Below are 24,258 nucleotides of genomic sequence, written 5' to 3'. Positions count from 1 at the left end.
TCCATTAAAGTTGTTCAAGACAAGGTAGTATTCATTTGTGTGCCAATTTCTGTAAATATACTTTTTTTGTGCAGACAAAGATTTGACAGTTTGCAGTCAGTTAGCTGTCGGCACTGATAAAGTGAACAAAGTGCAACAATTAGACAAAAGGAAAAGTGCTGCTTTCCCTCGCTACATTTGAGGAAAGTGCCTCCAGGTTAAGTGATGTATTTTATACATAATTAAATGTGTGAAAGGACTGTCTAGCCGTGAGTACTGAGAGTACTGAGACAACAGCGTACAAAGTATTTGGGTATCAAGGGATGAGGTGAGTATCAAGGACTGCTTCCAACAGAAGAAGCCGAGTCGACAGAGAGGGAAACCTGTCTTTTGATCCACCCTCGTCATCCGCTGACTGTGTGTTCTTTGGAGGCCAGAACAATCTTTGTGGCTCTCTACAGCTTATATTATAAACCTCTTTGTACGACCCAGCTTGGGTTAGGTTTGATTATAAGTTTTTTTCACCCATGGCAGAAAAAAAGTGATCTGGGCTGTGGCTTGCAGCTTATGAAAACAACCACTAAGCACGGAGAGGGATGGTTATGCCTACGTGCCGACGTACGCCAACACACACTGCATTAACATCCAGCGTGACCTTCTCCTTTCTCTCCATCACACACACTTCACTCACTCCTCTAACATGCACACACAAGCCTTGTTAGTTTTGGTCAGTCCATAGTGGAGGAACGTGCTCACTGCTGCGGTGTTGAAATACAGCAAAAGTTCAGGGATGTAACACTTCACACGAGCACAGAGGTCCTCCGCCCACAGAACTGAGGTGGGAGGTCAGCCTTCCAGTCAGACTGAAACTGAAGATGGAGAGGAGTCTAGAAACGGATTGGAGACGGGCTTGCCAAAGGGGCTGAGGCTCAAGCTTGTATTTTACAATTGTTCTAGGGAAGTGGTCTGGGAATAGGTTACAAATGGTGCTTGTGGCTTAAGCCCTGAAACTATGCCTGGAGTGCACAATTACCTACTGTAACCCTGGAGCTCTTCCACTGTGAGGATTAGGTAGAGAACTTGGCTAATTTGAGTCAGATGTTTTGTTTATGTAGCTGTTTTTAGAGATGCACTTGGGAGCCAATAAATAAAACACAACATGATTTCAGTCTACACTGTAAAATCTGACAAGTTAAGTTTACTTTAAAAAAATATCAAGGCAAGTGACTGCCTTGAAAAATGTAAGTAAATACAACTATCACTCTTAATTTATATTAACTTTCTTAGTTTTAGCAACTTTAGTAATCCGAGTTAAATCCGAGAGTAAATTACAGTTCTATGTATCTGTATTCTGCTGGTTGCAAACTAGTCAATCAAATTCAGATATTCTCAAACAAGTTAAGAAAACAGAACTTGCAGATCTCCTAACTTCATCACTGGCAAAACCCTCTTCGTCATGATCAAGTTAAGTCAGACTAACTTGGTTTACTAAAGTTGCTAACAATTGGAAAGACAAAGTCAATCTCACTTGTCAAGTTGCAACAACCTCACAAAATTGAGTAAATATAGCAAAATTTTTAAGTTAACTTAACACTTAGATATAAAGTAAATGTAAATCAAGATTTAAAATTATATTTGCTTTCCTTTTCCAAAGCAATCAGTTTTCAAAATTCTTTTAAGTAAGATCAACTTATCAGATTTTACAGTGCAATATGACCTGGAGGGGTTAGTCAGGCATGGGCATGGATGGAGTGATTCAGTGTAAGAGCGGGAGACGGACACTCTGAAGCTGCAGTCCGAAATTTGCCAGGAGAGTGTGGCCAAAAGCAAGGGGAACTGGAAATAGCGTGGGTAGAGCTGTAAACATAAACTGCCGGAGCTAGTGTGGCTAGCGGGCTAACACAGCAGTCCACAAATGTGTTAATTAGACGTGGTTTTATTAAATGCTTTGCTGCAATTAATCTCTGTCACACTGCAGCCAAGCAGCATCCCTCCTTCTCTGCTACTTGTATTATTTTGCTGTGCAAGTATAGGACAAACGCATACAAAAAAAATCAATACTTCCTGACTGTTACTGGAGAGCTTCACGATTTCATGTGTCAAAGTTCAATCTGATTAAACTGCTCACAAGCTCAGCAGGGTCACGTTTGGAAACTGAGCCAGAGGCAGCCATGTATGTGTTTGGCAACAATATGATTTGATGCTTCAATATTTTTTTTTCACCACAATAAAAAATTTGTCTGAGCTGAAATCAACTCCATCTGTCAGAGATTCAAGCTCCATTGGGGTCAAACTTACAAGCCTGCTGGGAATGACTGTTTAACAGGCAAAGTTTTACATGGAATATCTCTTTAAGACAAACACGGCCGGGCTCCAACTTACCCTTATTTTTACTCGAGCTGCCTCCACCCCTCCTGGCTGCCCTGCGATGGACACCTGTTCACAATAAAAAGCAACATATTTAAATCAGTTAGCCAGCTCAAACCCGATCCAAGACAAATAATGTCCCGGATCGTTGCATACAGTCGCACTTCATTTCAATGTCGAAAAGAAAATCTAGAACAAACATAGTAAAAAAAGCAAAAGTTTAAAGGCTTCCTCTAAAGTGAAACCTAATCCCCTTCTGTGACATGTTTCCAGTCAATGTTAAACATTCTTGAACCACATCATTACAATTACCATACATCTTACATTGTGATTAGAATAAATGGCCTCCACAAGTGAAGTATCTGTCCGTTTTTTCAATACAACCAACCAAAATGAGAGATACAGCCGGGCACTGTTCACATTTGAAGTGATATCGGTTTCAGAACCTCGATTTTGATACAAGTACCTGATGGTGCCTTTTTTCTGTACTTTAGGTCCTCTGTAATAACAACAATGTAATTTTTGAGCAAGCTTCAGAGGTGATGTAATAGATTAAAATGTAGTGCTGCTCCTCTGCCCTTTTTCTACTCATACATAAAGCTAATCTTCTGTCTCTGTCTGTCTGTTTGTATATTTGTATGTGTGCATTTATGCATGTGTGGGTCCATGATACTAAGCTATTACTAAAAAAAAAAAAAATCTAAAAAAGAAAATAGATCAGAAACTGAAAACATCACGGCAGATCGGCACTGCAGCGATAGTTTTGGCTCACTGGCCAGCTTCAGCCTCCAGTCTGAAGTTGAACCCGGCAGCCCTGTGGCTGGCTTCCAGGGTTCAATGTAGGGCTAGACAATATATCAATTATTGTAATATAGTGGTTTGAGACTAGATATCATCTTAGATTTTAGATGTCGTAATATTGCAAGTGTTGTCTTTTCCTGGTATGAAAGCATTACAGTAAAGTGATGTAATTTTCTAAACTTACCAGACTATTCCAGGCTAGCTGTTCTATTGTTTGTATAAACCCATTTAGTCTTTATATCCACATCAGTGATGACTACTTTTAAAAATTTAATTAAAAAAATCTCATCGTGTAAATGTTTTGTGAAAGCACCAATAGTCAACCCAACGAGTTAGTCAAACATCAATTTTGAGATATTTGGTCAAAAATATTGTGATATTTGAGTTTTCTCCATATTGGCCAGCCCTACTTCACGGCCCTTTAAACACCACCACCTCTTGTTTAAATCCAGCATTCTCGCCCAGATGCAATCTCAGATAGTGACATTTGGCACCGATGGATTAAACGTGAAACGGTACCCGGTAGTACTAAAGTAATTCAGTCAGAGTGTGGTACCAACTCTAATGAGAGGCCTGATTAAGTCAAGAAAATCTTAAGAAGCGGCGAAGTATTCTCATTTGATTTCTCCTGTCTTGTTCTTTTTGGCAGTACTGTGGTGCTGCGGTTAGTAATATTGCTTCACAGCAAGAGGGTTCCAGGTCCTTCAATTAGCATGTTCTAATCTCCGGTTTCTTTGGCCTCCTTCCACAGTCACGCAGGTTAGATTAGATGATTAGAATAGACTGAAAACTCTAAATTTGCTGTAGGTGCGAATGTGAGCATAAATGGTTCTCTGTCTCTCTGTGTCTGCCCTGTCAGCTACTCGTCCAGGTTGTACGCGGCCTCTCAGCCAATGTCAGCTGGGATCAGCTTCAGCCTCGACCCTTACAGAAATTGGATGGATTGATTATTCTTTTCCCTTTTTTGCAGACTCACTATTGTGGAGTAAATAAAACCCTGCTGATATTAATAAAGACATGTTTAAGCCAAAGAAAAACTGGTCAGTCTGGTTCATCTCTGGTCCCCGTTACTGCCACACAAACAAAACACGTATAATACATATGCACACACACGTGCGCAGGTCGTGCTGTGATCAGAAGTTATATTTGTCAAAATGAAAACCATTGTTAAATGTCATGTTCGAAAACATCTGCACTGCTGAAGTGTGCTTGTGTAATTTCCTGAGTCCTACCAGCTCACTGATTTTGAACGATTATCTATATTTGCTTATCAACACCACTGCACTCCAATATGTTCTGTAATTCAAAGGCTCTGCTGCAGTCGGTAAGCTTATGAAACCAGAAAAAGAGGCAGCTTAAGGGGTCTTGGGCCTAAAAAAGGAGTCTCTTGCTACTTATCAGCCTCTACTTGCGTCATCAGACTGGAGGGGTTGAGCAGTTTGTCAGATACAGAGTACTGACAAGTCTAATGATCTACACACTGCAGGCATACCTTACTATGCAAAAATCAGAGTGATAATGTTGAAATCAGTGAAGCCGACTTTGAAAAATATATTAACTTGTCAGGTGCAGTGCAGAGCACCTGGCAAAGATAGAAATCTGATGCCGTGCCTGGCATTGTGCTCTGCTGAACTCCTCATACTACACTTTAATGGTAATTAAAGCAGGATCCTACTGCTCTTCTATAGCGAGTCCAGCCAAAACACACTGGCTTCCTCTGGGTTGGCCAATCAAAACAGCCAGCTGGACCACTCTCTCTGTAACCTGTCCAGCCTGAGACCCCATGACAGTTCATAAATGGGCTGGAAGGCTGCATGCATGGATCAAAAAACTATTTAGAGCAACTTAAGCTACTACAGAAGAACGTAAATCCTGGAGGAGCGGCAATAGTAAACACTCAAGGTTACAGAGTGCAATACACTTACACTCAAAACATCAATCATGCAATGTTGTGGTCCAAGAGATTAAAGCAAAATATTTGATGAGGCGAACTCTTTGATCGTCCAGCAGTAAACAGCTCGCTCCACCCATCTATCTCTCACACCTCAGCGAGACAGCACGGTGTAAATCTGTGTCGAAGCTGCACGAACCTGGTTACTTTTCTCTGCCTGGTTGTTCCTGTTAGAGTCTGGGAAATGGATGTGGCACCCTGTCTCCTCCATCACCCTCTTGATGTTGTTGCCACCTTTGCCAATGACGTGGGAGTGCTCTGTGTGGGAGACGTCCATCTTCAGAGTTACCCTGTTACTCTAAATGAGCAGAAAAGAGAAGGCTGCACTCAAATGAGGATTGATAACACTTGCAAAAGCTTAGTGAATGGAGTGTGTTTGAAACCTGTGTATGATGTGGGTGTGCAACAGCAGGGACACCAAATTATTGTTTGTTTTATTTATTTTTGAATTCAAAAATTTTAATTTGCATATAATATACACATTAACATGAATCCAACATATTATTAACAAAGATAAACAGGCGTATTTGTAAAAAACAAAAAAAAAACCCACACATGGCACTTTAGGCCATGGTGTGAAAAACGTTGAAGACCCATGCTTTATAGATTAAATTTAAGGCACTGCTTTCATTGCAAGTTGCACTTTCAAAATGTTACAGTTATTGGTACCCCTGAGGCATTATGGTGTATCCAATATCACCAAAAACAGCTCATGAAACTCACTATCTCACTGTCATCACGATGATTAGATCAAATCTGTCTGACATTTTAAAGTGTATAAACAAACAACAAGAGAGACCGAGACAAATTGTGCCCGCTGGTTCCTTCTGATTATAAATGCTTCTTCACTGGATGGCCAGTGCAGCATCTGCACCCTTCACTCCATCTCAATAGTCACGAGACCCAAAACTTTCAATTTCCCCTCTTTTAAACACTTTCACATGCTGCAGTCATTTCAAAATCAGGCAAATGAGCACCAAAACATGCAGAACATTAAAAGAAATGATTCATATTATCAACTAACCATGTCTGCCAAACTAAAACAGCCTTTTCGTGACAAAACCATATGAGATGTTATAAACCAAGCCACTCGTGTTGCTCTTTTGTTTTGTGTGTGGCTGCTCAAAGTGCACGGATGATTGCCTGCCCCACGGGGGTGCTACAGCGCAGTCACCCAGGTACGTGGATTTCTTGTGTTGCTGTGGCAACGAAAGCCTGGATGCACACACACTGCAAAATCCACGGCGAGGCTCGGGATGCGAGTATCTGGCAAGATAAGTGCCAAGTTGTGTCACACTGCTGTGTGCAATCTGTCATTCGGAGCAGCGGGAGAGCTGATGGTGAAATACACTCGGTCCAAAAGGAAGAAGGCGAGAAAGAGGAGGGAATTGCACACATAGATGTGAAGTCTATCCTCACTGTGATAAAGATGTTTACTGTACCTTTGTGTCAAGGACGGACATAATTCTGTCTTTGGCTTCTCTAACGTTCTCCCTCTTCCCGCACACCTTGATGTGTGGATCTGCAGAGGATGAAAGAAAAAAAAGAGAAAGGGAGACATTAAAATTGATGTGTATGTTTAGTATATGTGTGAAAGTCAGTGCTGATAAAAGAGAAGAGATACAATGCGAGAGTGGGACACAAGTTAAATCCATTAAAACAAACATGACAAAGCAGTCTGGATGTGTCAACAAATTAGAGCGTGTCAGAGGAAAGCTCCGCAACAGTAATTGCTTCTTTGATATCTGCCGTGACTCATTTAAGTCGGCAAGCAACCACACCGTGCGCGGAGGAGGATGGGCAAATTATGTTTAGACAATCCATCGGTCAGTGAAGTCTACAGGAACCTTACCAGCTGAAGGGAATTGTTCTGCTGCCATTTAGACTCAAGAGAAAAGACAGACAGTCACGTGATGCTTATACCTCATTTTCCTGAACCTCAATCGGTCATTCAGTCACTGCAAAAAAACACACTAAAAATGTATTCATTTTTTAATTTTCTTTGTTTCTTGCACATGACTCAATATTAGTTGTGTGCCATGAACTATCATCCACAATAATACAGACATAATGTATAATATGATAAGAAAAATTCATTTTGTGATAATGGCAATATTTGGACTTGTTGACATAATAGTGTCGTACCGCTGTGCATGTCAACAACAAGCATAGCTGAAAGCAAAATTCTACCAGCCAGGAGTAACTTCAGAGTGTTGAATCGGTGGCCTGGGCATCCTGAATGTTTTATGAAATCTAATTTTTTTTAGATTTTTGCAACTTTTACCACTCAGTGTCTTTCTCTCCCTCTTCTCTCTCACCATATGCCCACAGGAATTGGTGTCATCAAGTAATTTTTTCACAAGCCTGTCCTAATGTAAACCTATGCGACACGTACAGCAAAACAAAAAACTAAATAGTGTATATGAATGTGTGTTTCAAAATAAGTGCAGGTCTGTTTGCAGGGTGTCTGACTGGCAGCACTGAGGAGCACACGCTACAGCAAGAAGAGTGAAGGAGAAATGAGAAATAGCAGCGCATACAGGTCCAGGTGGAGAAAACAACCCAGTTATTATATATGTGTACCATTTATAGACTGAAGACAATACATTTTGTTTAGATGTGTAATTTCTGATTAATTTTATTTTGTTGTAACATTTGAGTTACTGTTGTAACTTGAAGAACTATGAGATAATTTTTTGTTTAGTGGCCAGTTTTTACTTAATAATTGAAGGTGAACTGCATTTACGTTGACATATACAACAACTATAACACTTATTTTGTTGCAACTGTGTGTTCTTGAAATCAATAACAGAACATTCTCAGTATTTTTGCTGTATTATCAAGAAAACGTTACTGCAAAATTCTGAAATATTGTGATTTTATATGAAGGCCACATTGCCCGACCCTACTCAACATTTCTATGTGTTTTTATCAGCTGTTACACACAGACTCGATGCTGTCTTCTCAAGAAATGAAAAATGACCACCTTTTAACATAAACTAAAATTCTTGAGTAAATACCCTCATTGGGCACACATTCGATCGTGCAAGTAAAAGTCCTAATAGCTTGAGTAAACTGTGATTCCAGAGACCTCCTCAGCTTCTAAATACTTCAGTTAAAATAACCAAACACTGCATACCAAAACCATGCAAAGCTAACGCGTGTGTCTGTGCAGCACTGGGTAAGCCCACATCTGGCTCTGCTGCATGCCGGACCCCTGGAGAACACAAAGGTGAAAACACATGAACACACACACATCAAAAATTCAAATTCGCACACGCGTGTTCCACACAGCAATGGTCCATTGCCCCTGTGTTAACTGTACTGAGCAGCAGGAAGTCGACTAAGCCCCGTTCCAGGAATACCCCTCCCCGTACACACACTTACAGCATCTCAGATTTACAGTATAGCCTTCAAACACGACACGACTCGCTGAAGCAGATTTAGTGTTAGAAAGGGACCTCAGAGAACTCTCGGATGCATGTTAAGACTTTCAAGAAGCTTGAAAAATCCTGAATAATGCAGAAGTTGAACACTGAGAAAGAGACAAAGGAAGTTCCAAATTTACACTGTTTTTGATGATGAATAACCAAGTAACCCTCAAAAGGAGCTTCATTTAAGCTTTATTTAACCAGTAAAAAAACTCTTGAGATTAAAAATCTCCTTTTCAAGAGTGTACTGGCCAGGACAGGCAGCAACATCAGTTATAGACAACATGGAATAAAATTACAAAATCAAAATATTCAATTCCAAAATGAAAAATGTAAAACATAAAAAGAACAAAAAATGAAGTTACCCTAAGAAAGGGCTAAAAAATATGTTAATATATGCTGTAAGTAAACCCTTAAAACACGAAAAATGAAAAGACCAGCGAAGATACACCCTGACATTGGCATGTAGAAGATGACATACAAAAGTCCTGCAACAGTGCTTTCAAAAGGGATGGAGGAACCAATGAGAGCAGTTTAAGTGTTTCTGCAGAAGAGTCCACATATATGGAGCTGCATACATAAAGGCTCATTTGCCAAACTCCATACGAACCCTAGGTATAAACAACACAAACAAGTACTGTGAACAGAGAGCATAGCCATTTTTATTTTTTTGCTTAATGTAGACCATAAATATACTCCAATTATAAAATATAAGAAAAACACAAGATCTCAGTCTTTTTTAGAGAGCAGCAGAACATCTGTTGGCTAGAATGAATAAATCTGTTTTTTAGAAGGATCTGAAGGAGGTTCAGCTCTATTTTAATGGGCACTGGGAACTATGAGGACTGTAGGGTGCTAGTAAACAAGCACTGGACTTGTTAGAGGACACCAGGGTCAAGCAATCTCAGCACACACTACAAGAGATGCCTGATAGATGCTAGACAGTAACAACAGCTCTTACAAGGCTTTAGGGGCCGGAACTAAACAAAAACCGAGCTGCAGTCTGAGACAAGAAAGCAAAACCAGGGAAAACAAATGAAAAGGAGCAGAAAAAGCGGTCAGAGACCGATCGCAGTCTCAGCACTGGTGCCAGGAATTTTTCCCATCATGCAGCTGTTGCTGTGAACAATAGAAATCCCTCCACTTCCTCCTGTGGCACCCAATGTGACCATTAGAGGGAGTATGGCTCTTCCAGTGTCTGACCTGCACAGCACATCTGGCAAACATTAGCCAGCCTAAATGAGTGTTGCAGTCGTGATGTAGAACACCCCCGCATTTCTGAAATGGACTGTGCTGTATGCACTTATTTTTGATGATTGATTGTGGAATAAAAATGAACACCTTAAGTCTTAATTTGGCACACACAAAAGCTGGAAAAGCAAACAAAAACAAGGGCCGATCTGCAGCTGCAAAAAGTGAATGTTTTCAGTCGCACAGGTTTTTTTTTTTTTTTACACAGTTCCACTTGACAGAGAAGAAACCTTTTGACCCAGAGCTCTGTGCTGGCAAAGCTAAAGCATTTTTCCAGCTGAGGACTACGTTTGAAAATACCACACAAATGAAGGGAATTAAGTCCTTCTGGCTCTGCATTTCTCATGCAAAACATCTGCGGAAATGTTGAAACAGACAACTGGCAAGCAGGAGTAGTATTAAGATATTTATCACGTAAAAACAAAAATCATTATCAGAGTTTTAGAAAAAAGAACCATCTCACAGTATCGACTACTCTGCAGCACAGAGCTGAAGTTGTACCGCAGACCTGTCTCGTGTGTGAGTGATTTGGCTCCTCACTGTATTAAATCACCAACAGTGTGCTGATGATGGCTTGCCCGAGAGGCTAATGACCGGCCTTATCACACTTACGCAGGTGGCAGGGACAGCTAGCTGCAGGTGATGAATGAAAAAGAGGAGCTGGCATTTTGATGGAGTGTGGCTCTGTATGGGGAGAGGTTACAAACATACAAATCGGCCCTCACATCTGCCGCTATCCTGCAGAGTGTAACCGATTCCAGACTTCACATGAAAGACAACACTAATGCGAAATTCCAGGAAAACAAGACAAACTTACATTCTTACAGAGTATAATTATGGATGAAGATAATTTCAAATAATCTGTAAAACAGAACAACTTCGTCATAAGCTATTTTAAGGGCAGAGCAAGTGAGTTTTGTGTTCGTCATTCAATGAAAGGGACAAAAGAAATGGACGAAAGAAAGTGTACTTGGTGACCCAATGACCATTTTACAATTTAAAATGAATATTAAATTCACACTGGGAATCGAGATTGTGATATTTCATGACTTTTCCAGGTTTTCCATGACCGTGGGAACCTTGTTTGAAAGGCTGTGGGGTAGAGATGCATGCTGAAAAGAAAAACCCACATTTCTGGTAGGTAGGAGAAAAACACCTACTTTTAAAAATACTGAGGAACTTTGTCTGCATCAGTTGGAAACTTTGAAAAAATCCTATTTTGATGCAAGGAGGCAAAATAATTTTCCACTTTTGTACATTTCCATGTGATAAACGACACATTAGGGCACTTTCATCCAAGTATGCTGAGTACTAGTGGATTATTAATTTTTTTTTTTAGTATTATCCATGTACGCAGCTTACTATGAATATTGTCTTTTTCAGAATAAAAGCAAAAAATGTAATATTTTTAACCACCATGTGTTGCATCTTTAAGCCTGTTGACTCTGTAAGAAGTAGTAAAATCTCTGTTCAGCCATCGTGCCCCCTCCCCTCCCATGGGCCCACGTTGTTAAAACACAGTCAGTTCCACATGTCTCTTCTCCCACCAATGAATTTGCTCATAAGATAACTGTAAGTGATTAGCCAACATTCTTCGCCTCTGCTCCTCTCGGTTTACGCAACACAGAGGAAAAAAATCTGACAGCCTCCGAGTCATGGGTCAGAATTTTAAATATTCGTATACAGAACATCATTCCCAGGTGGTGTTGCAGCAGGTTTTGTGAATGAACTAATACTTGCTATGAATGGATGGTTGTGTGTGACTGGATTTGCCAGGGCTTACAGTTGATTAAGTATCTAGAGGGGGAAAATTGTAAAGATTGTGATGTAACCCCTTCAAATATTTTCTGTACGGAGCAAGTTAGGAAGTTACATAATGTCATTGGATTCCACATCTGGCTGGAAGACGCACACTGGCAATTCTCTTGGGGACAACAAAGCTGGCACAGCTACACCTACTCCTCAAACCCCGCCTCACCCCCTCCCAAAAGAGCTTTAAATAACTGTGATAATGTTTTATTAGCAACAGAGTGCAAGAACAACTCAGCCAATAAATGAGTGAGCTAAAATACAAGCAACCCCCACCCTTCTGTCCTCCACAGCAAAATCACAAATTCCACAGTGCAGATGAAGTTTCTGGCATGTGATCTTCTCAAACTTCACAATTAAGTTTTTAATAATGGACACTGGTGCAACCTTGAAATATTTCCCTCTTATCTGTCGTAGTCCAATGACTTCCCTGAGAACATTTCTTGACTCATAATCATTAACCTATGTTAGGTGGAAAGCTAAAACAACTATGCTGTTACTTAACATCCTTTAAGTAACACATTAAGTGGAGTTATTAGTTTTGTTGTTACACATCTTAGAAATGACTTGTGAGCTTTGCATTTCTGTTAGACGTAGAGAGAGGCATTTAAATAATAACTTAAAAATCAAGATAAAATTATCAAATTATAAATATAATAATTATAAAATTATTATTATGCCTTTTTAACTCTTTTAGATCACATCACTGTACATTTTCTGCACATATTCAATAATATATGCCGACTAACAATAAGTTTCTTTGTATTCTTCATTTCAAAATTCAATCATGTTTTCTTCCTGTAAAGATATAGAGAACCCCAGAAATAAATACAAATACCTGGAAATCTGCACCTCCATTTCCCTCTTCTCAAAGTCAACGGGATATTTTAAATGGGTATTTGGTAAGAAGCCTTAAATAAGGTCTGTGGTTCACAAAAGCTGAAGAGACTTACATGTTTTGTTCGGTGTCATAAAATCAGTGTTTATCAGTAAACACCCCACTAACAAACTCTGAAGCTCTCATGTGTCTTAAAAAAGACGCTTGCTAACGAATGGCTAAATTAGACTACAGAATGTCATCATGCCAAACCGTGCAGAACACATCTTTAGTGGTGGAGATGCAACCGTAGTGTTCTTTATTTTAACTAAGAAATAGCAGTTTACTTTTGGCGACTGCATTTAGGCTTGAAAAAAAAATCTTGAAAGTGGCATTAATTTGTGATTATCTTGCCAAACAAAACATCTAAGTTTCATAAACGTTTGTTAACACAGAGCATATTTTCTGCAATAATCCAAAATCCAATGGAAAAATCCTATCTGCTTTTTGACGAGGGAAACAGGGTGAAGCTCCGCTCCGCATTGGCCTACAGAAAAAAGTCATTCCTGGGGCACTCTATGCTTAAATAAGTACCAACCATTTCAACCAATAACATCATGACATCCAACCATCAGTCAATCTGCAACTTTTTGCTGCACAGAGATAGTCAGCAGGCTAGCAACAGCATGGTACTTCAGTGTGTCTTCATTTACCCAAAATATTATGGTTCAGGCTGTGGGCTAGAATTTATTCACTTTGTGGAAAGTGGTTTATGTGACAGCTCCAGATCATGCACACAGCATTTTACAGAAAACTAACATTATATGAAGGATAAGACGTACAATATCTTTCTCTCCCTGACGGATACTACTACACTTTCAGGGACTTATTGTGTTTTCAAAACACTGTGGCTGTGGTCTAATTTGTTCATTCATTAATCTAATTCTTTCGTTCACGTCTCCCTTGTCCTCCTCCTGATAATGCTGAAGGAGGTGTGTGTGTAGAGCCAGCAGTCCTCTATAGCTCTGTATTGCCCTGAACTTTATATTGCCCAATTGCAGTGGTCCAATCACATGTTAAGGATTTGATATAAACCCTTCTTGTAACTTGAAAAAAACCCGTCACAGTACAGAAGCGAAGGAACCTCTAACTTTCGTTTCACTGAGACTTTCAGGAAAGTCATGAAAACTTTGATTCATTGCAAGTTAAATCCTTATTCAATATCAGAGTCATGTAGGTGCATTAATCATTCACCCAACACTCAGGGCAAAAGCAGAGAAAGGAGCACACTGATCCAATGTACCAGTAAGAATAATCTGAATATGGCATAACTCAGAAAATGAAAAGGAAAGAAATAGTCACCTTTTTTGGACTTGGCTCCGATTTTCAGTTTGGATGGCCAGGCTATCTGTGTTTGAGTCTCATCCATGATCTGGAACAGAGTGAAGAAGGGCTGACATTAGTTAATCACAGATATCAGTATTGGCATATACTGTGTTGGCAGACAAAAACAAACAAACAAAATAAAATGTTGATTCCTCAGTCATGAAAATCATGATTATATAGGTTGGTAGCAGCACATTCTGAACAAATGCTTACATTATTTTGAAGGAATTGGCAGAAGAATAACAAGTTAGCCAATATTTATATGCGGATCATAATTTTTTATACTTCAATACAAGTATTGGAAACAAAACCTGGTATCCACTGGCCTCAAGTCTGTTTTATATTGGGACTTTGCTGAATTTCAGTGTCTTAATGTGGCTTTGGCTTAGCTTTAAGTGTAGACAACTCCTCTCTGCGTCTCCTGTACTAGCAAACACTCTGTTGACTGAAGTGAACATATGAAACAAGAATTAGCATCTAGCAGTTGCCAAAAGAAGCCTTGCACGATGGAAAGTGGGGCAGAAATGGCAAAGAAAATCCTTATAAAGTGATGGAACGCAGAGAAGTCAAAGGACCTGCGAGTCCTGTTAAAACATGTCTGATGATTTAAGCTTATATGATGTTTCCAGACATTGCTTTGTTTCTGCTCAACACCAAAATCTTCTCACTCTAACACCACCAAAAGAATTAAAACAAAACGAAAAAACATTGAGCACACTTGGCTTTAGTACATGTGAAAAATGCCAATAACAATCTATGTGAGAGCCCTTTAACAATTCTAGTCATCTTAACCATGAGCATATGTAGCATATTGTGAAAAACGCAAACTGCAGGCAGCACAAAAAAAAGTAAAGGAGCTGGTCAAGACGCTGTCAGCGTTCCAATCAGAGGAAATCTATAACCCAACCTTTTGCTCCTTTTTTCAACCTTGAGGAGGCTCACCTTGCTCGGCTTCCTGGCTACAAATCCCCAAACAAACCTCTTGAGAACTGCGTGCCATAAGGAGTGGTTGATGTTAGTGGAAAAAGAAACAAGGGGAAAAAATTGTCAAACCTTCCAGAAAATGAAAATCTGACATGCTCTCTCCTAATGGTTGTGTCCTCAATGTGCACTTTCCTTGTTTTCACAAAGGTTCTGCAGCCTTTTTGTTTGTTTTAATACTTTCCAGGGGTTTGTGTTTTTGGGGTGGACGAGATATGAATTTCTGAAAAGTTCTCAAAGCATCGTCCACGTGATCGAGCACCCAAGGACTGCTTCAACCCATTACATGAGCAGCACTTAATATTCCTTGGTGGTCCAGTGCATTAAGCAATGAGCCACAAATGGGACAGAGAGTCCATTAAGAGCCATCAGTGCTCCCAGTGAAGATAAAATATTAGGCTTATTAGCACTGCTGCAGCAATCCACAACCTTCATTACATTTTTTTTCTACAAATATTTTAAAATGCTATTTTTCCTTGCCAAATAATAACAACTACAGCCTGCACTCCTGGGGGAACTGGTGCACAAATCGAAAAGGGAAGTGCTTAAATTCCTCCATATGCTCTCCTGGAAGTAGCATGGTCTGTTTGGCATCCTTTGCAACAAATTCTGACAGCTTATCCACTGCCAGTCTCACGCACCTGTAAAGCAGAGAGACAGCTTTGGAACGCCTGTTGTGTTCCTCTCTTTACTTTGCGGCTATAAACCCAGAGTCCATGATGGTTGACTGGAAGCCCTTTCAAGCCTCACTGGTTTTCTACAACATCCTATAATCACATATAAAAATGGACAGCCTAGACGAGCAACAGAATGAGGTGCTTGTGCTTTTATTCTCCCGGCAACAGAACGAGATAAAACCACCCAGTTTTAACTTTTCTTTAAAAGATACTTTGCAAATTTCCAACTAGCTTTGTAACGGAACAATGGGGGTCGTATGTGTGAATGAACTGTGGTATACTTTCATATCACCCTTTCACCCCTTCATATCACCAGCACACAGATCTCCCTGCGCAAAATGGGTCAGCTCTGGGCTGCTGTTCAAACAAAAGATTGTATATTGCATTTTCATATACCCCCAACTATGCACTCAAAGACTACAGAAGTAGTTTCAGAAAGGACAGAAGCGGTTTGAGAGAGTATAGAAGCAGTTTGAGAAAGAGAACAAAAGTGGTTCAAGAGAGAGTACAGAGGCAGTTTGAGGCTGACGGTGCAGAAGACATTTGAAAGAGAGACAGAGGCTGTAACGGAGAGTACAGAGCCAGATTGAGAGAGAGCACATAAGTGGTTTGAGGGAGAGTGCAGAAGCAGTTTGAGAGAGAAAACAGAAACTGTTTAAGAGAGAGTACAGAAGTGGCTGGAGACAGAAAACAGAAGCTGTAAGGGTGAGTACAGAAAGAGTTCGAGAGAAAGCACAGATGCAGCTCAATAGAGAGAGCTCAGAGGCAGGTCGAGAGAGTACAGAAGAGGTTCAAGAGAGAGTACAGGAGCAGTTTAAAAGAGAGTACAGAAGTGGCCTGAGAGAAAAAACAGAAGCTGTTCAGTTAAGGACAGAAGGGGTGTGAGAGAGAGTAATGAGGTAGTTTTTGAGAAAGTACAGAAGTGGTTCGAGAGAGTACAGAAACAGTCCGAGAGAGAGTACAGAATCATCAAATGTAAAGCAAGATTCTGTTAGTGTTGCCTTTTTCTCACCTCAAATGTTTTCTGAACATATTTTTACTCAGTTTTATTGTGTATTTATGAGTGTTTGTTACCAGCCAGTCACTTTATTGTTTCCTGCCTTGAAACAGATAAGCTTGCATTACGTCACCCACCAGTGGGAGCATTATTTATCCGGTACAGTGCAATGCATTTTAGGAGTTAAAGGCTTTCTACCTCATAATCAAAAACAAAGCTAGTCCCTTTTCTCTGTCTGTCTTTGTCTGCATGTAGCAACAATTCCAAGGGCATTAGTGTCTTTCTACTGCACTGACAGCCTAGTTTTAAGAAAAGACCATCCATCCAGCAGTGAAATACTTCTTTAAGCAATATTTAAATGTATTATAGTAGGGTATTTTTTAAGTACTCTCTGCACTCTTCCTTCAAAAAGGCAAGTTTGTTTGGTCTTAAATAAAACGGAATTCTGCAATCCTCTGAAAAACTCATAAAACATACTTTTTCAAGCCAAATTATTGCAAAACACATTTTTACACATTGATGTTTTGTTGCATTCTTTCTTTTCTCTCTTAAGCTCTTGGCCCAAGTTGTTGTCAGGCATTATCATTATGATCAAGCAGCAGAGAAACACCCTTCTAGTCATGATTTTTCCTTCTTGTGGCTCTGCGTTTACTCCCAGTTTCTACTGAGTGAATCATACAACGAAAGAAATTTCAGTATAATTTTGTGCAATGATCATAAAGGAGAATTTTTTTCAGATGATCTCACTCTGCTATTTTTGTAAGGATTTCCTCTGTGGTATCATTCACGTGACTAAGTTGAAAACAGTTCCAGCTTGAGCATCCCACATGCTAATGATCCCCCATTAATGTCTTTTTACTGGAAACCTCCCCATAACTCCAGTCTGCAATATTATCACAAGTGCCGCAATAATATTATCAGTCAATTCACTTAGAATGGTTTTACACACAATTAAATTTAGGCCTGAAACCAAAAATCTGATGAGTTCTGTACTTTGGGGTTTCACACCAGCTCCAGGCTTTAATCTACAACATGACACCCTCCCACTGTCGTCTGGTAAAGGACAATAAATCACAAATACCCTGCAGCTGAATGTAAACTTTTTCTCCAGCAACTCAAGTCACGTGTTCAAGCCAACAGCTGGTTGTATGACAACAATATTTAAAGGACATTCTGTTCCCAGTGATAAGGAGAAAATCCTTTATTTTAGCCTCCACTTTCTCATTTTTCAGCTCGGTCTCCTGCGACAATGACAGATGTGTCTGGATTGTGTCAGGGAGGCGTTCAATTTAAAACCACACGTTAAAGCAATACAACACTGCTGAAGCCTCTCAGAGGTCATTGAAATTACAGTGGCAATGTGGAGGCAAACAGACAGACGAGCAGACGAGTGATTCCGAGTTCTAAAAATGTCATTAAAAAGTGCTAATTTACAATGTCCATTTCAGCCCTTTTTACCAACTATGTAGAAAACCCAGAAAAGTACAAGCTTCTGATAAAAATGACAAAAGTATCATCATACCAGAAGTAAATCCAATTATACTTTCCTAAAATTATCTAACTTTTTGGTCTATGCCTCATCAACGTTTTCTCTAAAAGAGCCTTGTTCAGAGAGACCTGTTTCCTGTCCAGCGTTGCTGTTCTTGGCAGCGTTGTGCAGATGGGACTGATTTCTGATGGACCACACACCATTTTAAAGGGTGGATGGCGTTTATTTTTATGGAGGGGCTAGCAAATACCTCTCAAATGGGTCAAGATATTTGCACAAATTAAGTTACCTATACATTTAGCGTTCCGCCCTTTCTTCTCTGCCACCACACCCTTTCTGAAATGAATAAATACATAAATGACGTTCTGATCAGTTTCATGGCACGACCCTGACATGATGATTGGTTTGGAAAGGTGTGCAGCTGGTGCGTGCATGCAGACATACGCAGAGCAGAAATCAAACAGGATATCATTAAGGCGATGTCCTGAAAGACAGCACATGTGTTCAACACACGTGACTGTGTGTGTATGGCAACATGTGCGTACTATACTATAGCACAGCAGCAATCGACATGGCAGAGGCATGTTTCCTGGCCCATACTGCGATGGTGCAGCTGTTGATTCAGCTGGATTTTTTTTTTTTTGTGTGTGTGTGTGCTTTGGAGGGGGACACAGAGGGCTGCTGGGGTGTGTGGGCAGAGTTTAGAGACTGTCTGAGGGAACAGCGTGGACTGGAGCATCCCCAAGGGACTCAACAGTCATAAGTGAGTTCATGTTAACAATCCGAGTGCTAACTTGCAGCTATAGGCCCATTACTTCTAATACTAACATGTGCACAGGGCAACACACTTGAGTAGAGGGGCAATTCTGCATAAACATTCTACTGCTCAAATGCATTACTAATTTAACCCTTTTAAATCTGGATCGTTATCAGTTTTGTTGTGATGTGTCTGGCACATTTCACAGGCATTTAAATCTTTGAACCCTGAACAGTTTGATTTCTTTTGAAAACATGGGAACAAAGGCAATGAGGAATTTGGCAAAAAAAAAATGTCCTGCAGATAGCAAGGACACAAAAAACATAGAAATTATTAAAAAATAGGGACTTTTTTGTAGTACTTAAACTTTAGGATATAGGGGGCTTACTGGCAGAAATCACCTAAAAATAAGAACCGTTGTGATTTTGTTAGCTAGAATGAGCCATTTGTATCTACATAAGGTGCAAACTTAACACTGATGCTTTGATGCCTGTTTGTTTTGGAAAGGAAGAGACCTCTGCAGATAAATCAGCCCCCTGTAAAAAACCTCCTGAACATCTGGATCTTAAGCTGTCAGAGACAAATTTGAGCACACATCAGCAGGTGCTGGGCTAGCATTGAGCCGAACAGCATTGAAGAAACACTGATTTACAATGTGAAATTACTTCATTTAATGTTTTAACTGGTTTAAATCACCTGGTCCATTTGTTTTGGAGAGGAGACCTTAGCAGATAATTAAGCTCCCAGTAAAAACCTCTTGAACAATGAACACTGAAGGAGTTCTAACCGGGAGTTTCAGCTGGAATCTGCAATCCTCACTGCTCGATGCCATTAAATACCCCTAAATCTAACACACTACTCCTTTAAACTGCCCGAGAAACACAAACAGTTGATATGTTTTGAAGGCACTCATACTGACCTACTTATTTCAACATCTTGCAATTTTATGCCAATTGCATCTTGACAGTCTTCTGCTCTCCTATTTTCCATATGTCAGTGTAGCAAAAACTGCTTCAGTGCTATAAAGCAAAAGAAATGAATTACTCCTGGCCCCAGATCTGAGTGCACTGGCATTTACACATCACGCCTGGCATTATTTACAGACCCACAACTCCTGGGAAGAAGCGATGGAAGGGGGATCGGGGATGAACTTGCAAGAGGTTCAAAGGCATCTCTCAACTCAAATCCACTCCAAGCTCTTCTGTGGTGCACAGTTATCGTCTCAACCAGCCGAGCTCCTCGGCTCTCTCGGCTCAACTTCTGCACAGCTCTCCAAACAGCTTAGCAGTCGGTGCCATGATTTGACACTCCGACAGTTCTCGGTCCAAAACTTTCAATGCACAACAGTGGGTTGAACTGTTTGACTGACTTCAAGCAATTCATTTGCAGAAAAAAAATCCCCTTGTTATTCCTGACTGATAACAATGACACACTAGTGGTTTAAAGAAACGGAAAGATGAAATAACATCAGGAGGGAAAACATGAGGCAGAGATATAGGACCAAAACAAAGAAAAGAGTGAGGGACATGAAGCTGGCCACATTCCCTCATGTGAGCTGCAGGGATTTGTACAAGTCTAATTTCCCAGCTGTGGCACCCTCCTGTGGTCCCACTTAGTCTGCTGTGCTCTTTTCTTTTTCATTGACTACATGAAGAGGGTGGACTGCCTGCTCTCCACTACAAAATGTTGCTCTGGACTCAAAGGAAGTCCTGCAGACAGTGAGTAAGAGGGTTTGATCAACCACAGCCACCGGGCCTGGGGAGAAAGTGCGGGGGCGGATCATTTTATGTTGCTCTCGTCAGCGGCTGAACTCTAAATCTCACTGCTGAGACAATTGCGAACTCTGACTCCCAAAGCCCAGTATGTAAAAATGTGTGCGTCAAAAAACCTTACGTGAGGGAGAGAGTTACTACGCATGTGCTTTATTAGTCTCCCTGAGCATGTGTGGTAGATGGGTGTGTACGACGGGCGAGGAAGCTGCCCAACTAAGAGTTTCCATTTTCATCAACTTCAAGGTATTTCGTACACCTCATCCATTTTCTTTCAACAATACCGTTCCACAGTCGCACAGTTTATTTTCCTGACTTTAATTGGGCATGTATGGTGATCACGCTATCAGAGCAAAACCATACAGAGTTATCCAAATGGAAATCCTACAATAAAAACATGACTTTAGCACTCCTCCTTTGCTGCTCTCCACCAGCCTGCCAACCCAAACAGCTGCACGCTAATTTCTAATTGACAATTTAACCTCTAGTAACCACCGTTTCTTTGAACGAGCTGTGACAGAATTCAAGCCAGAGACTTTAAAACCGTGACTGGCAAAGTCAAAACACCGGCAGTGTACTTTGTCAGGAAAGCTTTGCGGAGTGAGGTAGACCCCTACACTGGATATCTTTAACATTACAGTTAAATCCAGCCCCAAAGAGGTGGAGACACATATACAGTGTATCTAAAGTCCTTGTTGAGATTCCAAAAGAGGGAGAATCTTAAGGCGCCTGGTTTGCATTACTTGGGTTTTTGAAAACTGCTTTAGGGAAAGTTAAATTGCCTCCTTCTTTGACATTTAACTCAGCTTCCTAACCTCCAAAACCAAATACGGAAAATAGACAAAAGAGGAATGCTAAAACAAACCGCTGTCCATCATTTATTTCATTACAGCCCATTAACATACTATGGGGAGAGAGCTGAACATATTCAGGAAACTGGATTTTAAACAAGAATGAATCCACTCGAGATACTTAGAGAGAACCACATAATGAGATACCGGCTGTCAAAATTCAATTAGCAGTTAATGTTGATTGTTGAAAATGTGATTGCTTTCACTGTCAGAGCCGTGTGATTAGTCTTCCCTTGATTAATTTCCACACACACACACACACACACACACACACACACACACTTTCACTAAAAACTTGAGGTTCAAATTAAACAAATGGAGCAGATCAGGTAATTTGTTTGCTAGTTTATTAACACATTTACCGTCACAACTAATGTTCATGGTTACTTTCCCTTATAATGAGTCTTTACAAATTGGAATTAATTATGTTAGGATTCAAGTTGGGCAACAAAGCAAAACTTTTTATTTCGGTAATTATTTCACTAATTCTGTTGAGCTTTTAGATTCTCTTAAACTTTAAATTATTTTGAATTATTATTGTGATTTGGAGCCTGAAAAATGAATTGACAAATGCAATGCAAAAATAAGCAAAAATCTCCAATTGAGAAGTGTTTATATATTTCATAAAAGATGGTTATATAATGGTTTAGAAATAGCTCTGTTTTCAGTGATGTGATTGTGTGTGTAACAACCAGTGTTCGGTTTAATGCATCACACACCTTAATAAAATAATATTACATTTGTCATGCTACTAAATTCAGTAATCACATTATAGCTACCAATCAAACAGTTACGTTGTTACTTGCATTCTGCATAATGGGTGTCAGAAAAAATAGAAAAACAAACATCAAATGTGCTGACAATAGTTACACCACCCAGTGCACCCATGGAGAAGCTCCTCAGACTGACGGTCTTGAGCTGACACAGAGGAGAAACAAACCATTTGGGAGACTCCTCCTCACAAGGTATAACTTTTACTTTAGTGATTAACGTGTCAAATAATCTGGACTAATCTATTACAAAACCATTGGCTTGGTGGGAGAGTGACACAAGTATGCGTAAGGAAAAAGAAGACAAGGGAAAAAAAATATATACATATTTTTTATCCCTTGTCTTCTTTTTGCTTTTTTTAATGTAGGCCCTGTGATATTTTTCTTGAGGTAATTAATATATTTGTATTAGGAGTTGATAGGATGGCCAGCATCTTTTGATATTGTTTCATATTAGAATTTGACGGATATTTAGATTTATAAAGGCCAATCTGATAATGATAGTTTGAAATAGGAAAGAACTGATAGCCGATTAATCAGCCGACACTTCAATGATTCAAGGATGAAAAGAAGAAAAAAGACGAGGTGAAAAACCTGGTGTCTGACTGGACTGTGTATAAAACACTTTCGCTTTCATTTAAAAGAGGAACGCAAGTTTTGACAATAATGATAGTTTGTAAAACATCCCATCAGTGTTGATTAACTGGCCAATGCTTTGAGGCAGTTTTAGCCTACTGCCAGTGCCATCTTGATTCTCCTATTAAGTCTTGTTTTGTGCCGATGTGTGGGCATATGTCAGGTTTAACGTTATATTATTGCAAACTTAGCTCCATAACAGTGCATCTCAGGTGATGTTGCAGAGTAACGCAAAGGTGATGTAATGAGTTGGGTTACAAATTACTCTGCAGGGATAAATTATGCAAATGAATGCATTACTGTTTACAAAAGTAATGTGTAATATGTTACTTTCGTTGAGTAACAACCCCAACACTGGCAACAAGAGCATATAAAAGTTTATAATTGTCTTATTAAGACATTTTTTTATCATGATCAGTGTTTGTATCGTCCAGCTCAGGTCACGATTAGCTGTAGAAATAAAAAGGAAGCTCACCGTAGCGTCATTAATGAATGTTCAGAACTGATTTAATTGTTAGAGACATGGTGGCTTTAATAGAACATGTACTTTAAAAAACGAATCCTTGTAGTTGGAGCTTGCATAAAAGACCATTAATTAATAAAACCAACTATTTAAACTCTACAGTGACTTTTGAACACCACAAAGGGTCACACACTTGACTGCTCAATGAGCACCAGCGACACAATGTGAGCAAGTTATAATAAAAAAACCCCAATCTATTCAAGATCACTGGAGCAAATCCTTGTTTCATTGGATGTAATGAAGCTTCAGAGTATTAACTAATTAAATCAGCCACAAAGAAAAGTCAGTGAGGCGGCGCTGGCCGGAGCGAGCCTGCTTTTAACCTCTCTGTCATTTCAAACTGGAGAGATGGTCTGGTTTGTTATGGTATATTATGTAAGTGAGAAAGGCCCGGTGTTGTGTCAGCTGTGTTATAGGATCAGAGCCCTGGAGCGATTCGACGTCAGTGTTGTTCCGTTGTTTTTGTTTGTTTTGATTTGTAATTGCGAGTGACTGGAGGAGCACCTGACATCTGCTCACTTAGCCAGGAGAGAAGCACAGCTCAGTGGACTTGAACGCAACCCAAAGACAAACACTATCCAAGCGCAGACTACACACTCACCTTCTGAAAGAAGTCCTCCCCGCCGTTGACTCTCCCCTCCGTGGCAGCTAGAGTGAGACAGAGAAAGAGAAAAATAAATTCAGAAAACCACCGAGGTCAGTTTTTTTTTTTTTACACACAAGGTCACCTTAACACAGCCAAATCACACACAGATTATCCAGTCTCCCTGAAACGTTACGGTATCTTCACTCGGAGCAGTGTTTATGGTGGATCTCCATCTCTTTGGATATTGTGTTTGGCACAGCTTCTGCGCATATGCAGGAATAGAGGAAAATGTTCCGAGTAATTTTATATAATCCTGGCGATTGGTTGCAGCTTCCGTGTAACAAATTGATGGATACAGTGAAAATATTTGGGCATTTTACAGTAGCTGTTAATGGAATATTTCATGCCGTACTGGTGTCTGTTCTCACTT

General features: G+C 40.0%; 1 protein-coding gene across 1 annotated transcript in view; it reads right to left on the bottom strand.

Annotated features, from left to right (window-relative positions):
* The window catches only part of LOC121954657 (protein bicaudal C homolog 1-like), a 76,208-nt gene that overhangs the window by 29,211 nt on the left and 22,739 nt on the right, over nucleotides 1-24,258 (bottom strand). Inside the window, exons 2-6 of the mRNA XM_042502305.1 lie at nucleotides 23,844-23,890; nucleotides 13,769-13,838; nucleotides 6,541-6,620; nucleotides 5,238-5,396; nucleotides 2,362-2,415 (exon numbers count right to left, since the gene is read on the bottom strand). Coding sequence (XP_042358239.1) covers nucleotides 2,362-2,415; nucleotides 5,238-5,396; nucleotides 6,541-6,620; nucleotides 13,769-13,838; nucleotides 23,844-23,890 — 410 coding nt within the window. The remainder of the gene's footprint in view (nucleotides 1-2,361; nucleotides 2,416-5,237; nucleotides 5,397-6,540; nucleotides 6,621-13,768; nucleotides 13,839-23,843; nucleotides 23,891-24,258) is intronic.

Source organism: Plectropomus leopardus, chromosome 15, assembly GCF_008729295.1.
Source record: "Plectropomus leopardus isolate mb chromosome 15, YSFRI_Pleo_2.0, whole genome shotgun sequence".
Classification (NCBI taxonomy): Eukaryota; Metazoa; Chordata; class Actinopteri; order Perciformes; family Serranidae; genus Plectropomus; species Plectropomus leopardus.
Note: the sequence above shows the minus strand (reverse complement) of the source record. Positions and strands in the feature narration are given on the sequence as shown.